This window comes from Enoplosus armatus, chromosome 8 (assembly GCF_043641665.1).
Source record: "Enoplosus armatus isolate fEnoArm2 chromosome 8, fEnoArm2.hap1, whole genome shotgun sequence".
Lineage (NCBI taxonomy): Eukaryota > Metazoa > Chordata > Actinopteri > Centrarchiformes > Enoplosidae > Enoplosus > Enoplosus armatus.
Genome location: NC_092187.1, coordinates 16,626,472 through 16,644,800, shown reverse-complemented (window position 1 = coordinate 16,644,800; position 18,329 = coordinate 16,626,472). Strand labels below are relative to the sequence as shown.

The following is an 18,329-nucleotide window of genomic DNA, read 5'->3' as shown; positions in this document are numbered from 1 at the left end:
GGCTAAATTTTCAAGTCCAAACTTCAGTGACAAATGATTATTCATTTTGTTTCAGCTGTTTGTCCGATGTTTCACTCGGTTGTCAATCGTCAAATTGATTGGACTTTAAGTCACTTTTTAAGTCAAAATGAGCAATACGGCCAACGATTAATACAAATACTTCCAACTTAAATGTACAGTAACTGTAAACCTTGAAAACTGCATGTGCTGCTGACCTGAAAGGGCTCTTCACTTCTTAGGAGAGCATTCCTTCACCTGGTGCGCCTGCAGGACAGCGATCGCCTCGTCCACCTGACCAAAGGAGACAATTCAGTCTCATTGTCGATACCACTCGCCTTTTCAGTACGTTAACGTTTCAGTTAAAGGTTTCACAAAACAGCTTATTTTTATGAACATTAGCTCATCCTCAGTGACAACCAGACCTGATTTGTGCCACATAAGAGGCAAAGTATTAAAAAAAAGGGCACAAAATGTCTACAGACTACAAGACTTTGAAACTCTGACTTGCTGTGCTGCTCACACACTTTTGTCCCAGACTGTTGTCATGTTGTGAGGGTGCACAAACTGCACAACTGTTCTTGGAGTGTGAGTGAGTGTAAGTGAGCGCACTACACAATTATCTAAAGAGCAACATAGTAAACTAAAATAACTATACTTACTGTGACAACTGAACTTGTATATTTTTGACTGCACTTACCTCAGAGCTGTACTGATGTTTCAGGTATATAAACACCATCTCACCTCCACCTGCTGGACCTCCTGCTCTGTCCCCTTCTCTCTATATCTCTGTCTCCACCTGTTGGGATGGTTTGTATATATTTTGCACATCTTTGATGTGTCTTATTATGTCCATCTCCTTTTCATTCCCCATGAAGCTCGTTTCATGACTTCTATTACATTAATAATATAATTCTGTGTGTGTGTTTCTGTGTCCGCTGCCTCTCTCGCCGCCTCTAGTTGTCCGATCCCTCTCATTGGATACTGCTCTTTTCTTATCTCTGACTCGTTCCCAAGGTGCCCCAACTACAAGCGCATCCAATTTTTTGCTACGAGAAAATAAAGTTTAAACGCTGTGGAAGCATATGGGACAGCTCACGATGAGGTAAAGATACGGCTCTGAACTAAATGGAGGATTCTGTGCCGACTTGGGGTTTTTATTCTCGGATCTAAGACATTTTAAAGTCTTGTAGTCTGCACTAGCCCTAAATGGCAATTGCTTAATGGTAAGACCAGAAGACGTAGAAAAGTGAGCATAATTATGCCTTAGAGTGCAGGGAGTCGGGTGACTCCAGCATGTGCAACAGCTCTGAGTTGTCGATCTCCAGCAGCATCCCGGTGATTTTTCCAGCCAAGTTCGGGTGAAGGGCATGGATGAGTGGGTACAATCGCTCCCCTGTGTATCACAGCAGAGAGGATTAACAACCAAATGCACAAGTTGCTTCAATCTACATGAGGGCAGAAATGAATGATGCCACACCAAGAAGCTGTTTCTGATCCATGAGTGGAGCTGCAGCCAACATCGAGGCGGTGAGTGGCTCTTGGCCTTGAAAGTGCACTGGTGGCTCCATCATAGGTGCATGAACAACCTAACGACACAAAGTACAACACAACATTACTGCGATCACTTTTTTCCCCCCCTGTAAAGTCACAATCTCCTGAAGATTTTGTCTTCACTATACAATATTTTTTTTTACCATGAGCTATCAAGGGACGTTTTACTGCATCAACCCAAGTGACAAGCACACAGTACAGAGGATATACACAGGAAATACACGATAGTGCTTAAACCCATTTCACCCTCAGTTCATAAAATAATTTTACGTGTCAAAATGGTTGCATGTAAAAGCCAATTCAAGGGTTATGCAGTTTTTAATATTCATACCATTGTTTTCCAACTGCAGCATCCTTAAAGGAGTAACTACCCTGCGAGCTGTTACTTTGGTGGGGTTTTTTTGTGCCTTGATCTAAAAGAAATTGAGATTTTGACCACTTGTAGTGCTACGGAGCCAAGTGGGTCCCTGTTTTGTTTGTATCGTGCACTTCAATGAGGACGCACAAAGATGTGTGAGCAGGAAATGGATGCAGCAAGAGAGCTGCATACAGCACCGCCACTTAGCCTTACTGCTTAGTTGTTAAACGTTCCCAGAGCCTAGAAAAGTTTACACTGAAACACTGAAGCTTATGTGCGGTAGGTCGCACAATGTGGAAGCAAACCTGCAAGCAATTTTCATTTAAATGCATGGGTGCCATCTCCGAGTCCAGTATCCGGTTCATATGATTCATCCATGAACAGGCAGGCGGCGTGATTCATATGTCTGCCGCTGGTGTCACACTATTCCACTGATCCCACAGCCGTGACACAAAGAAATGCAGTAATGCGCAAGACAGCAAACATGATCGGCTATTGCTTTTCAAATGGAAGGAAATGCATTCAAAAACTGAATGTAACTTTGTTAACGAGAAAACTCCACAGGGGACCAGAAACAACCCAAACAGTGGTCACCACTGTGGGTTTCAAAGTTGTTTCTGGTCCTGGGTGTGTGTTAGAGTTAGACAACAGTACAGTACCGACTAAAAGTACCTGTAGCCTTGTCACGGGTGCAGGTACAGTAATGACCTGCTGGACATTTCTCACTGCAGACGAGTACTTGTACTGGCTGCCTCTGGTCACACCAGGCATGTCAGTTCGTCCTCCTACAGTCTGGGTCCCAATGTTATCTAAATAAGGACATCAGTGTGTCAGATACTACCATCCACATAAATGGACCATTTAGAAGGATGGAGCTTAAGAGTCATAGTTCTGGTACCTACTTGTCTTTTGTGAGGAGCTTATGATGCGCGGAGCCTGGGTGGAAGCCTGCCTGACTGTAGCGATGGGGGTCGATCCACGTCGGGGAACAGAACTACCAACATACTGGGTTGTGTAGGGGCCTAAAAACATGGGAGACGACATTTATACACATTACATATCAACATATATCCATGTGAACATTAAACAAATGATCCGCTCACCCTGTAGTCTGGGTGGTTGTCCTGTCCAACGAGGTACTGGTCTCATGTTGCTGACAGCATTGTGGTTGTAGAACGAGCGAGTGGGAGGCTGCAAGATAAATATTAGTTAATTGAATCATATTGCAGGTCAACTTGTGTATCACATTTAATTGAAGGTTTTGAGATTATTGGCCTATGATGACCAGGGAATTTAATAGATATTGGACTTGTTACACTGCACACGTGTCATTCAGGCAGGATCCTAAATCAACACCTGGCAAGGACCAAAGCCCAGTGAAATACATCTATAGGCCCATTTGGACTGGATGTATTTCTCAAGGGGAGGTGATGTGATTTTAACATTACCTGCTCTGGTCAGTGATTTTAGCTCACCTGTCCAGAGCATCATCCTTGTATTTTAAACGTTTTTTTGAATCACTCTCCTCTGTCACTGTTCAAACGTCCATACCTGTGGTACAGTCATGTAGTATCCAGACTGCTGGTACTGGTCAATGATCGGACTGGTCATGGTCCTCAAGGTAGCAAGTCTCTGCATGTATTTATTGGTCAGGATCGCTTTACGCTCCTCCCTCCGCTGAGCCAGAGCCACATACAGTGGCTTGGTTGCAACAATTCTCCCATTCATTTCAGTTACTGCTTTTGTTGCCTCCTCAGGTGAAGAGAAACAGACAAAGCCAAAGCCTTTGCTTTGGGAGCCGTCTGTCATGACCTAGAGGAAACGAAGAAGCTCAAGTTCAGGAATGTTTGAGATACTTGATATCAGAGCTGTACCCTGAGGCTGTGGACCTGACTCAAGTCGCAAAAATGAGAAATTGCGACTCGACTTGGACTCGCCGGCTGTGAGACTCAATTTACTTGAGACCTGAAGACGTGACTTGACTTGAAGACAAAAAGGCGAGGAGACTTGGTGACCCATAAAGTTTGAAAAATGCTGTCTTTTGGAGCTCTGCCAAACTATCATGAATAATTAATAACATAACCAGGATGGTGCAACTCCATAACATAATGCACACTTTAATTTGCAGCACCTGGGATCAGCTGTCTGAAGTCTCAAAAGAGCTCTGCTTGACAATAAGGCGACCAACAGGGGTTAAATGAATCACAAAAGGCTGTAGTAGAGTATCGTATGTCTATGAGGCACATTAGTGACATTATTCCCGCCAATGGTATTTTGGTTTCCAGGTCACATCCACGTCAAATTTTGCCATTTCCATGGAGATTATTATTCAATGTTAAAATGTTTTACTGCTCAAATTAATTTTAGTTGCTATGTATTTAAGTTAACCACAGTTGCCGTTTCCTTCAGTGAAAAAGGAAACTTTTATTAAGTACCTTTAAAGCTGGGCAGACACTGTGGGTTTTCAATTATCTTACCAGTTGTGTTACTCACACATGTTTTAGTCTGCCTTTCTCCACGGCCAGAACCTGCGACTTTTATGTTCATATCAGACCTCGGAACTGCTCAAACTGTAAGACAACCGACCAAAACCTAACAGAAATCCACCCGTTGACGCATTTATTCAGGAGTTGTAACGTCCCTCAAACTGCACGTCAAATGACAAATGATCTGGAAGAAATTCGGCCTGATTCTAAAATTAATTCAACAATTTGAAGCTAAAATCAGGCTTTACCCGTACAGTGTCTGCCTGGCCTCAGCCTACAGGGGGGTGAGTCTTTGATACTGAAAATATACATCATGTGGTGAGTATCCCTTTAAGTTTTACTGGGTAAACTTTTATTGTTATAGTATAGTTTTATTCTTACCTCTGATTAAACAACAAAAAAATTTACAATGATTGTTAAATGTGTGTACTTGCAAATTTCAGTGAAGGTGGCCAGAGTCTTATCTCATTACAATACCTTGGCACTGGTGATGGTGCCATAAGGGGCAAACTCCTTCCGGAGTCTCTCGTCATCTATGCTATCGTCCAAGTTCTTCACATACAGATTCACCCCCTGCAATAAGAAAGAGTAAGAAAGAAAGTTTTGTCTGTCAAGCTGACAACATAAAACGTAGAGCATTTAAATTTTCCAGCATCTAGTACAATCTACTGAGAGTGGAATTCAATAAAGCTACCACTGTTTTACTTCCAAGTATTTAATCTGATGATTTTTTTTTGTTTGTGTAAACATTCCATTACGTCGTGTAGCACGTCTATTGGGAAGCAAGATAAATGGAAAAAACATCAGGCACGTCTCACACACTAAGACTGGAAACTAAGGAATTAATTTCAATGGAGCAAGCAGTCACAGCAGTTTAAAGATGCCACTCAAAGGCCCCTGAACTCTGATAAGGTCCTCTCTGAAACCATTACATTTTTTAAATATATAGATATACATTTAAACTTAAACCTCATGAGTTTGTAAATTGGTTTATGTCATTTTTCTGCATATATTCTTGCAATCTAGATTGCAGTGATGTTCGTAACTACAGTATGTCCTGCATCCTGAAAAAGCCTAGAAAACGCTAGTCAGTCAGCTAATATCAATCTGAAGTTTGGAGACTTACGCTGTGTGTCAATTTGCGTTTTTCTGTACTTAAACTTGCTATTTTGAGTGGATAAGTGGGTTCACACTGATTATTATGGCAACATGCAGTGCACTACGAGTACCCGTATAGTGTACTCATAATGCACTGCAAAAAGTTGAGTGTGGAACGTTGGATACTTCTCATCCTCAATGGTCGCCATCTTGGCTACCTAGTGGGAGGGGGCACACACAAGTAAGTATGTGAGCAGGTAAGTACAGAGTGTACACAGTGTACTAACCAAAGTTTCCGAATTGAGACACAGTAATATAGTGCATTCTTAAGTGGTACCTAAGTTTTAAATTATTTCATTTCTTGTCTGGGTGCAGTAACTTCCTGGAGTATCCGCTGGTTGCCTGGCAACTTCAGCGTGATGACAAAACACTGGGATATAACCTTTTAATTCGTGAGCTTTAGGTGTTAGTAGATTTTGTTACCTTTGGCCAGAGACAGACGAGCTGTTTGCTCCGGTTTCCAGTTTTTATGCTATGCTAAGCTAAGCGGCTGCAACCTTATAATGATCACACAGATGAGAACATGGATACCACTTTCATATCTAACGCTCTGCAAAAAAGCAAGATAGCGTTATTCCCAAAAAATATTGTTTTGTTCGCTACGTTACCCTTACAGGATTAGACAAAAATTGAGCTTCTGCATCCACAGATTTATCAAAAGCTCTGTTGGCCTCACAAGGGATGTGTGTTGCTGGTACCAGAAATGTTTAAGTTGGCAAGTTGAAAAGGACAACAAAGACAGCGCAGGGACAAAAGTCACTCCAAGGAAAAATTGGGAATGAAGAATCTCTAATTACAGGAACTGTAGTCTATTCAGTAACTATTACGGTGTAGTTTAGGGGAATGTTATTTATAGACATGCCTCCACTCTCAGGCCTTTAGATTGTGTTTTCAGGTTTGTCTGCAAAAAAATTAAATTCTGGAGTTATCTTTGGTATTATTAATGTCTCTTGTGACCCCTTTGTAACTTGAAGCCCACACAAATAACCATGTCAGTAACTGCTTTAAATTGACCTGCATTCTGTTCAAGTTTTTAAATTCTCATTTTACATTTATTTTCTTCATTTTTCAGCGCAACTGTAAGCAAGTAATTGCTGTGAAAGAGCATGGGTGCTCAGCTAACCTACCGTGTATAAATAAACATATATGAAAAAGTCAGGTAAGGCCTCCATTGTGAAACTACTGAACCTTTAATATCTTTCCAAACATTTAAAATGTAACTCTGTAGAGGTAAATATAAGACCATTAACAATGAGTGTAATTAAAAAGTCTTCAAATGACAATTCTCATATGCATATAATGCAGCAGCACCTGATAGCGCTGAATGCGGTCCTGTTTGATCTGGTCAAACTTGCGCTTGAGCTCTCCCTGGCGCTCCAGACGCTTCTGAGCCCGACCTACATAGATGATTTTCCCATTGATATCCTTTCCATTCATTTCATCAACTGCCTGGGAAAACAAGAGGAGCATCAACATGTTACCTTTACAAGAGAAGGTCATGTAGAAGTCATGAGACTCCTACAATTGAAGGTAATCTACATGTTCATGAACAAGACTTAAAACTGCATTAAGTGATATATTTTTTATATTAACCCTGAATCAAATCACTCCTGGTTCCTTTTAGTAACACACTGACACCTAACTCAACTCTACACAGCTTTTAGCATCTTTCAGCTCATCGTTGTTGGTTTTCTGGCTCACACATGGTCTCTTTCTAGCTCTCTCTCATCCACACCCTTTCCAACCTTAGTGTATCCTACCTGCCCAGCACAAACGAAACACACACAGCCACTGTTGACAGTCAGGAAATAAACAAATCATGAGTGTGTGGTGTTTTAAAAGATTCAGAGTGTTCTGCATTCTGATACAGTTGCTTAGTGTGGGACATTCATTTATATGTAAAAGTCCCACACTCAGCGACTGTATCAGAATGCAGAACACTCTGAAGAACGTTGATTAATCCTATCACCGCCAGGTAAATCGCTCTGTATTTTGCAGTATGCAGAGTTAAATCCGGTGTCTGCGGCGACTGGTGCACCAGCGCGATTCCCGTGCTGGTGCACCAGTAGTGATGCGTTTTATGTCAACCAGCAATGGTTGGTTTGCCAGAGCTGAATGGGGGAGTAACCGTAGCAACGGAGCGGGCTATTGCCATGGCTACAGCTGAGCCATGTAGAGACAGAGGAAGTTCAAAATGCTTGATCATCACGTGATTCACGCAGACTTCAGATAGTTCCAGGAAGTTCTTTGGAGGGCAATTAGAATGCATAAATACATCCATGGTAAATACAGAGGCACAGAACTGCTTTTTTTTTAGTTAGAGAACCGAGCTGACGCAAGTTGAGTTCTCTCTCTACAGGGCAACGGAAAAACCTGTAGGCATACGTCAGAAGGGTGAGACAAAAGTTCCGCACTCCAGCTTTGAAATTATCTTAAATATGTTTGATTTGTATTACTGAAATCTGCACAGTCACAGGGTACTGGGCAACACCCACCACACTTAAGGTTAAGCTAACTTGGCTGTAAAATAATACATCAACATTATAAATTGCTACTGTTGGGAAGTATCCAATCTGAGTGGACAAACTTGGCACACACTACCTTCTGAGCATCCTCGTGGTTAGCATAGTTTACAAAGCCAAATCCTCGTGAACGGCCCCTCTCGTCCTTCATCACCCGCACACTGAGAGTCCTCCCTGAGAGTTTGAGCACAAACCAGTCTGTAACTATCCGATATGCATCTGATATGAAATCAAATCATCAAAGAGAGGCTCCTAAACAACACAAAGAATTAAAAACTGTTTTCTTACCAAATGCAGCAAAGATTTCCTTGAGTTTCTCATCAGTGTAGTCTTCACCAAAGTTTTTAATGTAGACATTGGTGAACTTCATAGCTTTGGTGCCAAATTCCATCTCTCTTTCCTTGCGGGACTTAAAGTGGCCAACAAAACTACAGACGAATCAAACCCATCACCAAGAGAACAATGATGAAGGGATGAAAGAAAGTAAGTAATGTGTCTTAAGCTTCAGCACACAGCATCAAAAACGCCACAAGACAATTGATCAAGAACACAAAATCAAATAACAACACACATTTAAGACTGTCATTAAAAAGAAATATGAAATAAAAAAATGATTTCAGTAAATATTGCTTACACCAGATCATAACATTTAAGACAAATATGAATCTTTATTTCTCCCTCCATCATGAATGGAGTAAGGTAGTATGGACACCATAGCTTTCTGATGATCTTTCTTTGCCTGTTTAGTCCTAAAATTACAAAACACACACAAAGACAACAAACCTCAACATAGATCCTTTGTATTCACTGACCTAAGCAGGGAGAACTGACATGTTTCCCCCAGGAAATGGGCCTTTAGGTTGACAATGCCAGATTCCGACTGATTACGTGTCTCTTGACTGAGCAAAAAACACATGGAAAAGTCATCTGCAAAAAGTCTGTGACATCTTCAACAGAGTCATCAGCATTCATTAACAGTTTATATAGTTCACATACAAATACATTCTACACTATTCTTTGCCTCAACTAACCTTTTGCATTTTTGCCATTGTTTAGTTCAACCTGTGTAGTTTTCCAAAGTATTTAGTTTACTCACACTTTCCTGTCATTCAGCAGCATCCCATTCATGGTGTCAATGGCCCGGTTTGCAGCCTCGTGAGTCTCAAAGTGAACAAAACCATAGCCTTTGGATCCTTTCTCATCACAAACAACCTACATAGACAAAGACATTACATCACGGAAGTTAAAGAACTTGTACACACAAAGAAATGTACTCTTGTGTTGTGCTGGGTGATAATTATCCACTGATCTATATTTTTGTTTTACACATGTAAAGGGTTAATTACACTGATCATCAGTTTTGTTTTGCATACATTTGCCACATCAGGATATATTGATGAATATGAAATTGATATTAATGTTGTAACACTGATTAAACCAGCCCTACAAGAGGCTGTACATTGCATGTAGAAGATAAGTGTATTATCAAACATGTGCTTAATAATGCAACATTAGCTTAATATGCACAGACAAATAGCTGTCCAATACCAGAGAGCTACAGGAAACATGTAGTAGTCAGGATGCACTTACCTTGCAGGACAAGATATTGCCAAAGGCTGAGAAGGTGTCATACAGTGCCTTGTTGTCAATAGATTCATCCATATTCTTGATGAAGATGTTTCCCACACCGGACTTCCTGAGTCCTGGGTCACGCTGAGACCACATTATCCGGATAGGCCGCCCTTTGATAACGTCATAGTTCATCGTATCCAGGGCACACTCCGCTAAAATAAAAAAGAACTCCTTTTGGTCATAAAAAAGTAAATTTACTGTATTTTCGTGATATTTGTCAACTTATGCTTCAAGTTTTTAAAAGAGGTTCCTTATTACCAGATCGGTTAATGTAAATTAGTTAATAATTTATTTCACACTATATTTCATGCAAGTGGCAAAAAGTGCTAATTAATGCTCCACTCATGGACTAAAACAAGATAATTTCTTTAATACTCTGAAATATCAGGTGAATTCATCATGCTGTCCAGCGTAATGAACATCAGAAACACAACATGGGATGTTTTATGGAGCAACACTCGTCAAATCATGATCAACTTTTATCTTTTATTCATTTTCAAATCCAGGGAGTTTCGTCTTTTAAATAACATATTAAAAGTTGTTGCTTGTGTCTGTAATTAGTTTCATTGGACTTGATTTTCCAGTGATAAAAATTGCATTTTTAAAGTTTTGAATTTGAGTGGATTTGGCCACAATGGGTACCTTACCATCAGCTGGTTGCTGGAAGTTAATGTAGGCATATCCCAGAGATCTGCGGGTGATGATGTCGCGGCACACACGGATTGACATGATGGGTCCAGCAGGAGAGAATTTCTGGTAGAGCATGGCCTCTGTAACATCAACATGCAGGTCCCCTACATACAAAGAAGCGAGGGGATATGCTGGTCCACTGCTGTTCATCTTGGGTAAAAGCTAGTTCAGGAAAGAAGAACGTTATGAGTATTGATTATTGCATGGTGTTTTTGTAAGTCTAAATTTTTACACACATAAAGATGATATCCTCTGAGTTGCCAGTTTATTAGGTACACCAAGTTACATCCAATGCAACAATTTATATATATTCTGTTTTTCTTGACCAAAGTGTTGATTCAGCGCTATGCTCATCGCTGAGGCCACAGTAATATTAGAAATGGGTACACCCTGAACAGATCAGGTTATACTTTAAAGTTATGGTTATGTTCTGTATTTTATTTTACCTTTATTTAACCAGGAAGTCACTTGAGATACATCATCTCTTTTACTAGAGAGACCTGGACAAAATGGCAGCATAAGATAGACATTGCATAGCTACATAAGAACATGCATCATTAATTTATGACTATCACATATAACACAACATAACAGGACATAACTCTTAATATAATGCAACGCAATTTAATAGCATCACAAGCTGAATCTTCCAAATTGACCACAAAGCTGAATCAATACATATTTAATAGTTTCTTTAATAAAATTAAAATTATAACCTTTATAAAAAGGTAAGCTTTATTGCAGGGGTGTTGAATAAGACTGCATCAGATCATGTCTCTCTTCTTTTGATAACACATTCAACTTCAATTAATTAGAACTGCATTGGAATGGCTGAGTATGCAAATTTTGCTGATCATCTTTGGATATAACCTGTTATCATAACACCTATATTTATTAAATGGATGATCTAGCTATAAAGCTACAGTATCGCTAAATTACATGTGCATTCCTCACAGAATAGGGAGAAAACAAATATTGGAAGACCATGGAAGAAGTTTTATTTAAAAAAAAAAAAAAAAAAAACAACTGTGCATATGTTATGTTTTTTTTTTTCTTTTAATCACTATACAGACAGTAAAAGACACCATACATAAATTTGTGGACTTTGATTTAACTATTTATACACTCAATTGCCAATTGTTTATTAGGTCCACCCTATTTACATCAATGATGGTAGACTAAATAACAAAAATACTTCTCTCTATATATATAGATATATATATCACAATACATTTCAACAGCACCATAAACCAACTACATCCTCCAAAATTACCATAAAGTTGAATCGACACCAGTTTCAACAAAAACTGAACCTGACAACCTTCATAAAGATAAGATTTAACTACTGCAGGACTGATGCATTAGACTGTATTAGCTTTAGCTAGGTGTACCTAATAAACTGGCAACTGAGTGTATGTGTTGTTAAGGGGATCTTAATATTTAAAAAAACAAAAAAAAACAACAATTATTATGTCGAGAGAAAAGGTGTAACCAGATGTAAGGCTACGTTGTAAGGGCAACACATATTAACATTTACCAAAGTTTTATCACGTAGCTAGCTAATTAACGTTGGCATGGCTTTAATAAACATCAAAGCTATGGCTGCAGGAAAGTAAGTGGAAAAATATAAATGGACTTGTTACCAAAAAGCGAGAGCTAGCTAAAGTTAGCTAAATGTAACTTGACGTTACACCCTTTATTGTACACTTCATACCAAACTTAGCTTATATCTGCTGCAGGTGAATCGACTAAATGTCAACTACATAATTCCATGAAAATCGCTTAAATTTACTTACAGCTTTCAAATAGCCAATGCGTCGGATTTCTGATGTATGATTTTTCAGCTTAGCAGCTTTTGGGCGCCGTTCACACTTGCAACATGAGCGGGTTGTTTTCGTTTAATTACGACCGTGGAACACCTGCATCTGTCGTCCGCGCATCGTTATCTCAATTAAGCTGTGAGAGGGCAGAGATCAACCGACGTGACACTCCGCAATTAAAACTAGTTCTTGCACATCAGGGGCTAAAATCCAATTTATTTCGCCCCTGGTGGTCACCAAACCTCACTGACTTTTTTGCTAGCTTTAATAATTAAAATGTCTTACCACTATTAAACCATATTAAGAAAAGATTCCTTGTGAACAGAAATGAAGACGTAATTTGCCTGTTATCTTAAACGAAACTTTATTTCACTGAATGGTCTTTGACACTTTCCTATTTCTTACATGTATAGTGAAACTAGAATGGTTTTAAGATACATAAACACAAAGCTAGAATTACACCAACCATTGTTTATCTCCATTTCATCATTGCTTTTTAGAGCTATTCTAAATTTTCACAACCACGTGTGTGCACTGGGTAATAGACTGTTACAGAAGCAAATTTTAGCCATAAGACTTGTCAGTAAAAACAAAGCAAGTAGATACCTGATATACAGACAGGCTTCGTTCCACATTCACTAACTGCATTTTAATCAAGCATAATAATAAACTGACATGATTTTTTTTTTCCAACAGAAGATTATTTCAATTCATTGGAGCATTGTCAGAGTAAACAGACTGTCAGCTATAATGTGGAATGGTGTCTTCAACTACAATATGTGGAATGTAGTGGTGATACATGGTATTGTGACACTGAGCTTCTTTCCAAAGTGAAGGACTGGGCTTCTCCAAATTGCACCTTCAAAATAGACCTGATTTTTGAGGCGATCATTCACACCAGCTATCTTTAGAGCAGATAGCTGCTCCTGGGTACAAACTGAGGTCAAGATTTAGAAATTGAAGTTTGTCTGGTTTAACTCGTTCTCTTTGAAATTTCTAAAAACAACAAGCAGATGCTGCCACCTTAATGAAAATAGAGGCTGCAAGAGAAAGCCAGGCACAGATTTTTTTGGGGAGAAAACAACTGCTTTAAAGAGGAATATTTTGCAAGCAGGGTTGATACAGTGTGGTAAGACATTTTCAATTAACATCAATAAAAGGTTACTTTAGGTTTTACATACAGATGATAGTCAATCTTGCAAAATACATGGAACCACATTTACGCACATACAATTTCCATTGTACTGAGATCAAGCAGCACCTGAACAGTGAGTAAAACTACAATGACAGTCCATACTTAGTTCAAAAAAAACAAAAATGAGCACTGCCTTTCCAAAAGCCTAATAATGTGGAATGTCTGATGTTTGAACAAATCTAACATGACAATTTAAGGGGTCCCTTAAAACTTTGAAACTGTGAATTTGTGAACATGATCAAGGAGCATTACACCAAGATGTCAGTGTCACAATACAGCCTGCCTCCTTTCTGTATGAGCCCACAGCAGAATTGCAGTTAGTCGAATACAGGATTGTACGTGTGTCTGGAAATTCAAACACAAAACTGTTTTGGGTTGTGAAGCAAATGGAACGCCTACCATCACAGTGTTTGGTGGAAATCAACTGCCAGTTTAATTACCATACAATAAAACCTGTAAATATCATGAGGAATCACAAATAAGAAAGTAACAAAAAAGGGGGGGGATGAAAAATGCACAACAAACTAGCTGGGACAAAGGGATTTGGAAGGACGATTAGAATTCACAACACCCCCCCTCCCCCCCAGACCATACACACAATCTTTCACATCCTTTCACACTTGCTCACTCACTACATACAGACATACAAAGCCGACAAAAACAACAGCAACATGGACTCACTAATCAATACAACATGTTTCCACAAAGTGACTGAATCTGCTAACTGAAAATGACCCTGTCACCTCACAGTGAACTGAGAGGGGTAAACTAGTTGGTCAGGAGCAATTCAGGCTGCTTGTCATACAGAAGTGGGAGGAGCTGATGGAGTGGAGGGGGATGTATATAAGCTGTCTGTGTTTAAGATAAGAGTGTAGGTGGATTAACAGTGCAATTCCATTAGTTTTCCCCGTCTCCGGCCTCTCCCTCATCTGCCTGGTTTTCTGATGTCCACAGCTGGGAACAGAGAAAGACAAATGTTAAGATTTGCTGTGAATAACAATACATCAGGATCAATCAGAGGCAAGACAGCATGGGGGCTTAAAACTCACAGTCAGGTTGTCCCTTAGTAGTTGCATGATCAGGGTGCTGTCTTTGTAAGAATCCTCGTTCAAAGTGTCAAGTTCAGCGATGGCTTCATCAAATGCCTGAAATACAAAGATTAAACTTGTTGTTTAAACTTAAATAATCTCGCAGCAGCCTTTTGGCAGTGACTAACCAAAGAGAAGATTTATTTGAACTAGTCAGCACTGAAAAGTAAATGCTCAAAATTCACTTAAAACCAAAAACCAAAAAACCAAAAACCAAAATGATGCCTTTAGGCTTCAGTTCATACCGTCTTAGCCAGGCTGCAGGCCTTGTCCGGGTTGTTGAGGATTTCATAGTAGAAGACTGAGAAGTTGAGGGCCAGGCCAAGCCGGATTGGGTGTGTTGGCTGCATCTCCCCCTTGCTAATTTCAAAAGCTTGCTGGTACGCCTGCTGGGAGTTCTCCACTGTATCTTTAGACAGAAAAAGATTAACAAAAAAAGTTACCATCGTTATTTACAATACATTTTAAAGCAGTATTTTTTTGGCCACTTGGGGGCAGCGGAACAAGCAACCATTGACATGCTGTATTGTCCCTTACAATTGAAAAGACAAACCTTTTAGCAAACACTTGCCTATTACATGGTGAGCAGACACGAAGCAACACTAGCATTAATTTGGAGTCATATTTACATCCACCTGGCAAATGTCATTCTCCTTTTAGATCTTTAGTTTCCACCAACTCCCGTCTCTTTGGGTGCTAAATGCTCTACTGTGTTAACTCGCCAACATTTTTTGTCTGCTGTTTGGTGTGAGACAGGTAGCCTGCCATCTGTATGAGAGGGGGTTGCTATGTTTTTGTTGATTAAAAAAACAGCTGGCTGCTGTTGCTGCAAACAAAGTTGATGAATGAACCAAGATCACACATTTTCAGGACATAGAAACAAACAATTAGCTGAAAACGCTACACAGAGCTGAGAGAACTGCAGATTTGGGTGATAATGCTCTGTGGGTTTGTCGCCTTTCACAAAACTGTTAATATAGAAATATTCTTTAATGCAGCTTTAAGTACATTATGTTCCAGCACAGAATTATAATGCAAATCACGTCCTAACTTACCCTTCTTAGCATCCCCAGATGCAACCTCAGACAGGTATCTATAATAGTCGCCTTTCATTTTCAGATAGAACACCTTGCTTTCAGCAGCAGATGCGTTGGTAATGAGAAAGTTGTCCAGTAGCCCCTGAAAATAATAGTTGAGTTTTGTGATAATCAGGCGAAATGACACAAAAGCACTGTTTAACAAGTGTATGAATTAGAACTGAAATTAGAAACCCTTACGAGCACATCATTGCAGATTTCCTGCAGCTCAGTTTCAATCTTCTCCCGGTATTCACGTGCCATCTGCTGTTTTTTGTCATTTCCCTCAGTCTTCTGCTCAATGCTGGAGATAACACGCCAGGATGAGCGGCGTGCTCCTACCACATTCTTGTAAGCAACAGAGAGAAGGTTGCGCTCCTCATTTGACAGCTCAGCACCTTGCTCCGTCACCGACTTCATGGCTGAGGCCATGTCATCATAACGCTCAGCCTGCTCAGCAAGCTTGGCCTTCTGTACCAGGTCGTTCTTATCCATTTTCTAGACTGAGAAAAACAAAATACAGTATTAGAAGTAGGTATTTGTAGTTAATCAAACAAACAGGAAGAATGTTTCACAATAGTCCTCACATTGTCCATTCATCAGACATCAGTGTGTTCTGACCTGATTTTATTTTGCTTTGGCAGACCTGGTCTTTAAAGCACAGAAACCACTGGATTCAATGGAAAGTGAGGATAAGCATTGTGAACTGGGCCCCTTGGCAAGTGGGTCAACCCTACACATCACTAGCTAGGGTTAGCGGCTAGCAGGTTAATAGCGTTCTCCAATTCTGTCTTGTCCATTCGAAACCTAATTTCGTCTGAATGAGACTGAATCCACTTCGTCAATAGTCTTAACAACTGCCATAATATGAAATTTAATATGCACAACGCTTTTACTGGCTCGTTTAACGTTGTTTCAACCGACACTTGCAACACCAGCCGAAGCATTCCCGGGTCAGGTTTTAATGCCCTCCCCTTATGTTGCTAGCAACGCTAGCGGGATGATACATTTCGCTAACTGATGTTAACGTTAGCTTGTTAAATGCGACCGATCCGATTCATTATTTGTTTTGTTCGTATTTACTTTGGCGACTTGACTGGATTAGATAACGATACTGCAATTAATCTGTCGTATTCATGATAATGCAAGGCGAACATTTAGCTAGCTACCGTCGTCTAATGTACCGTTCCGCTATCTAACGGTAACGTTCGTTAGCTAGGCCAGCAAGAGCAACGACTGATTTTTGTTTAAAAAACACGGTTAGGGTGTTGGCAATCAACATTTACCATTTTTATAGTCAACAATAAACAAAATATTTAAGTGCAATGTATTACTTTCCCATTTAATTCAATTTCAACAGCTGTACCACGGCCCGCCCAGGCTGACGAGCCTGTCAGAACAAAGTGTCACGGAATCCGACCGTCGGTTAGCTCGCTGGCTAGCATTAGCTGCACACTAGCATTAGCTGCTAGCCAGCTAGCCATCGAGCTAAACGACTAGCCTTTCACAAACCGAGCTAGATCCGTTAGCATGATGGCTTCTCAACAGGATTCAACCGGACACGATGAAACAGCCATTCTAACATTGAGAGACGAATGATAAACTAGTACTACATTGCGCTATTCATAAGTGCGAGGTTATTACACTTACAATATTGGCGGCTTTTATTCCTGCTTTTTTTTCTCTCTCTGGACGATTCAGCCTCCGTCCTCCGTCTCGCTCAGCGTATCGTTCAGGGCAGTACCACTTCCGCTACACTGGTACTTCTGTTTCCTCTTTTTTCACCACACATCTGCCTTACGTAATGCAACCACTGCTCATATGCTAAGTAAGATAATTAATATAGCTAAACTTAAAATACAGTGTTTTCAAAAACACGCTTAGTATGTGCGCTTACACCACATTTTCATAATCTCACGGGTTTTAAAAGGACCATACCGCCACGTTCACAACAGGCCGGTTTATTCGGATTGACATGGTTACAGTTTAGTTACAGTTTAATTAAAACTTAATTAAAACAAGAATTGAATATTAACTTAGCTTGCTGATTCTTGTCTGGCACTGCAACGGGTTCGTCAGTGGCTTCCTGTTTTTGTTTCTCAGACAAAATTAACATTACCCAGTCGTTTTTAAAAGACTGGGAACACCAGTAGTGCAGAATACACTTCTAGCATTTCTGATTCAACATCTAACTCTCTGCACCATTTAAACACGTTACATAACTATATACACAATTATGGGCAGGGAATTTAGAGACTCATATTGGTCATAATTGTATGAATGCATTTCATCAGTAGCTGTGACACTATATGTGTAGGAAAACTCCTTTTGCTTTCTGTCCTGCACAGAAGGTCAAAGGTCAAGGTCAGTGACAGAGTAGCGCCTCTGGGCATCAGTGTTTTGCTTAAGGACACTTCATCAGTTCAGATGTTTGTCGATGCAGGGGCTTGAACCTGATCCTCCAGGTGAGGATTGCTATCTGTGATCAATGAATATGCCTGTAGCACAAGCAATAGAAAGATAACAGTAGAGTAAAACATATTTAAACATTTCCCGGCAGGCTCCCTGTTTGATGTTTGCATTGCATATGACAATAGTGCTGCAACTAATGATCACTTTCATTTTTGTTTAATCTGTTGTGATGAATCGTTTAGTTTGAACAACAGGGACACAAATTCAAAATAGTTTTCTCTTTCAAGTTTGGGCTTGCTTTGGCAATTCAATACCAGCCAGCGTGTGGCTGTTTATATGTC

At 39.9% G+C, this 18,329-nt stretch overlaps 2 protein-coding genes across 2 annotated transcripts; both read right to left on the bottom strand.

Moving 5' to 3' along the window:
* Positions 1 to 228: 228 nt before the first annotated feature.
* Positions 229 to 10,547, bottom strand: pabpc1l (poly(A) binding protein, cytoplasmic 1-like). Its single transcript, XM_070910277.1, has 14 exons — positions 10,355 to 10,547; positions 9,666 to 9,859; positions 9,172 to 9,287; positions 8,364 to 8,503; positions 8,155 to 8,249; positions 6,865 to 7,002; positions 4,873 to 4,968; positions 3,461 to 3,721; positions 3,013 to 3,100; positions 2,812 to 2,931; positions 2,582 to 2,718; positions 1,478 to 1,586; positions 1,263 to 1,393; positions 229 to 291 (listed from the first exon to the last, which is right to left on the bottom strand). Exons 1-14 carry the CDS (start codon positions 10,545 to 10,547, stop codon positions 229 to 231), a joined length of 1,881 nt encoding a protein of 626 aa, XP_070766378.1.
* A 2,015-nt stretch (positions 10,548 to 12,562) lies between these two features.
* On the bottom strand, positions 12,563 to 17,314 carry LOC139289552 (14-3-3 protein beta/alpha-1-like). The gene is made up of 6 exons (XM_070911178.1): positions 17,227 to 17,314; positions 15,778 to 16,079; positions 15,556 to 15,679; positions 14,746 to 14,909; positions 14,462 to 14,557; positions 12,563 to 14,366 (listed from the first exon to the last, which is right to left on the bottom strand). The coding sequence occupies exons 2-6, from the start codon at positions 16,069 to 16,071 to the stop codon at positions 14,310 to 14,312; spliced, it is 735 nt and encodes a 244-aa protein (XP_070767279.1). The 5' UTR covers positions 16,072 to 16,079; positions 17,227 to 17,314; the 3' UTR covers positions 12,563 to 14,309.
* Between the last annotated feature and the right edge of the window lie 1,015 nt (positions 17,315 to 18,329).

Bases quoted from the DNA above. Each gene is read 5' to 3' on its own strand.
- pabpc1l (XM_070910277.1), bottom strand. From the start codon at position 10,547: ATGAACAGCAGTGGACCAGCATATCCCCTCGCTTCTTTGTATGTAGGG. The intron at 8,504-9,171 runs GTGAGTAAACTA...ATTCGTCTGTAG, and splicing joins CTGCTGAATGACAGGAAAGT to TTTTGTTGGCCACTTTAAGT. The intron at 7,003-8,154 runs GTAGTGTGTGCC...TTGTTTTCCCAG, and splicing joins ACCACGAGGATGCTCAGAAG to GCAGTTGATGAAATGAATGG.
- LOC139289552 (XM_070911178.1), bottom strand. From the start codon at position 16,071: ATGGATAAGAACGACCTGGTACAGAAGGCCAAGCTTGCTGAGCAGGCT. The intron at 15,680-15,777 runs GTAAGGGTTTCT...TATTATTTTCAG, and splicing joins AAATCTGCAATGATGTGCTC to GGGCTACTGGACAACTTTCT. The intron at 14,910-15,555 runs GTAAGTTAGGAC...TTCTGTCTAAAG, and splicing joins ATCTGGGGATGCTAAGAAGG to ATACAGTGGAGAACTCCCAG.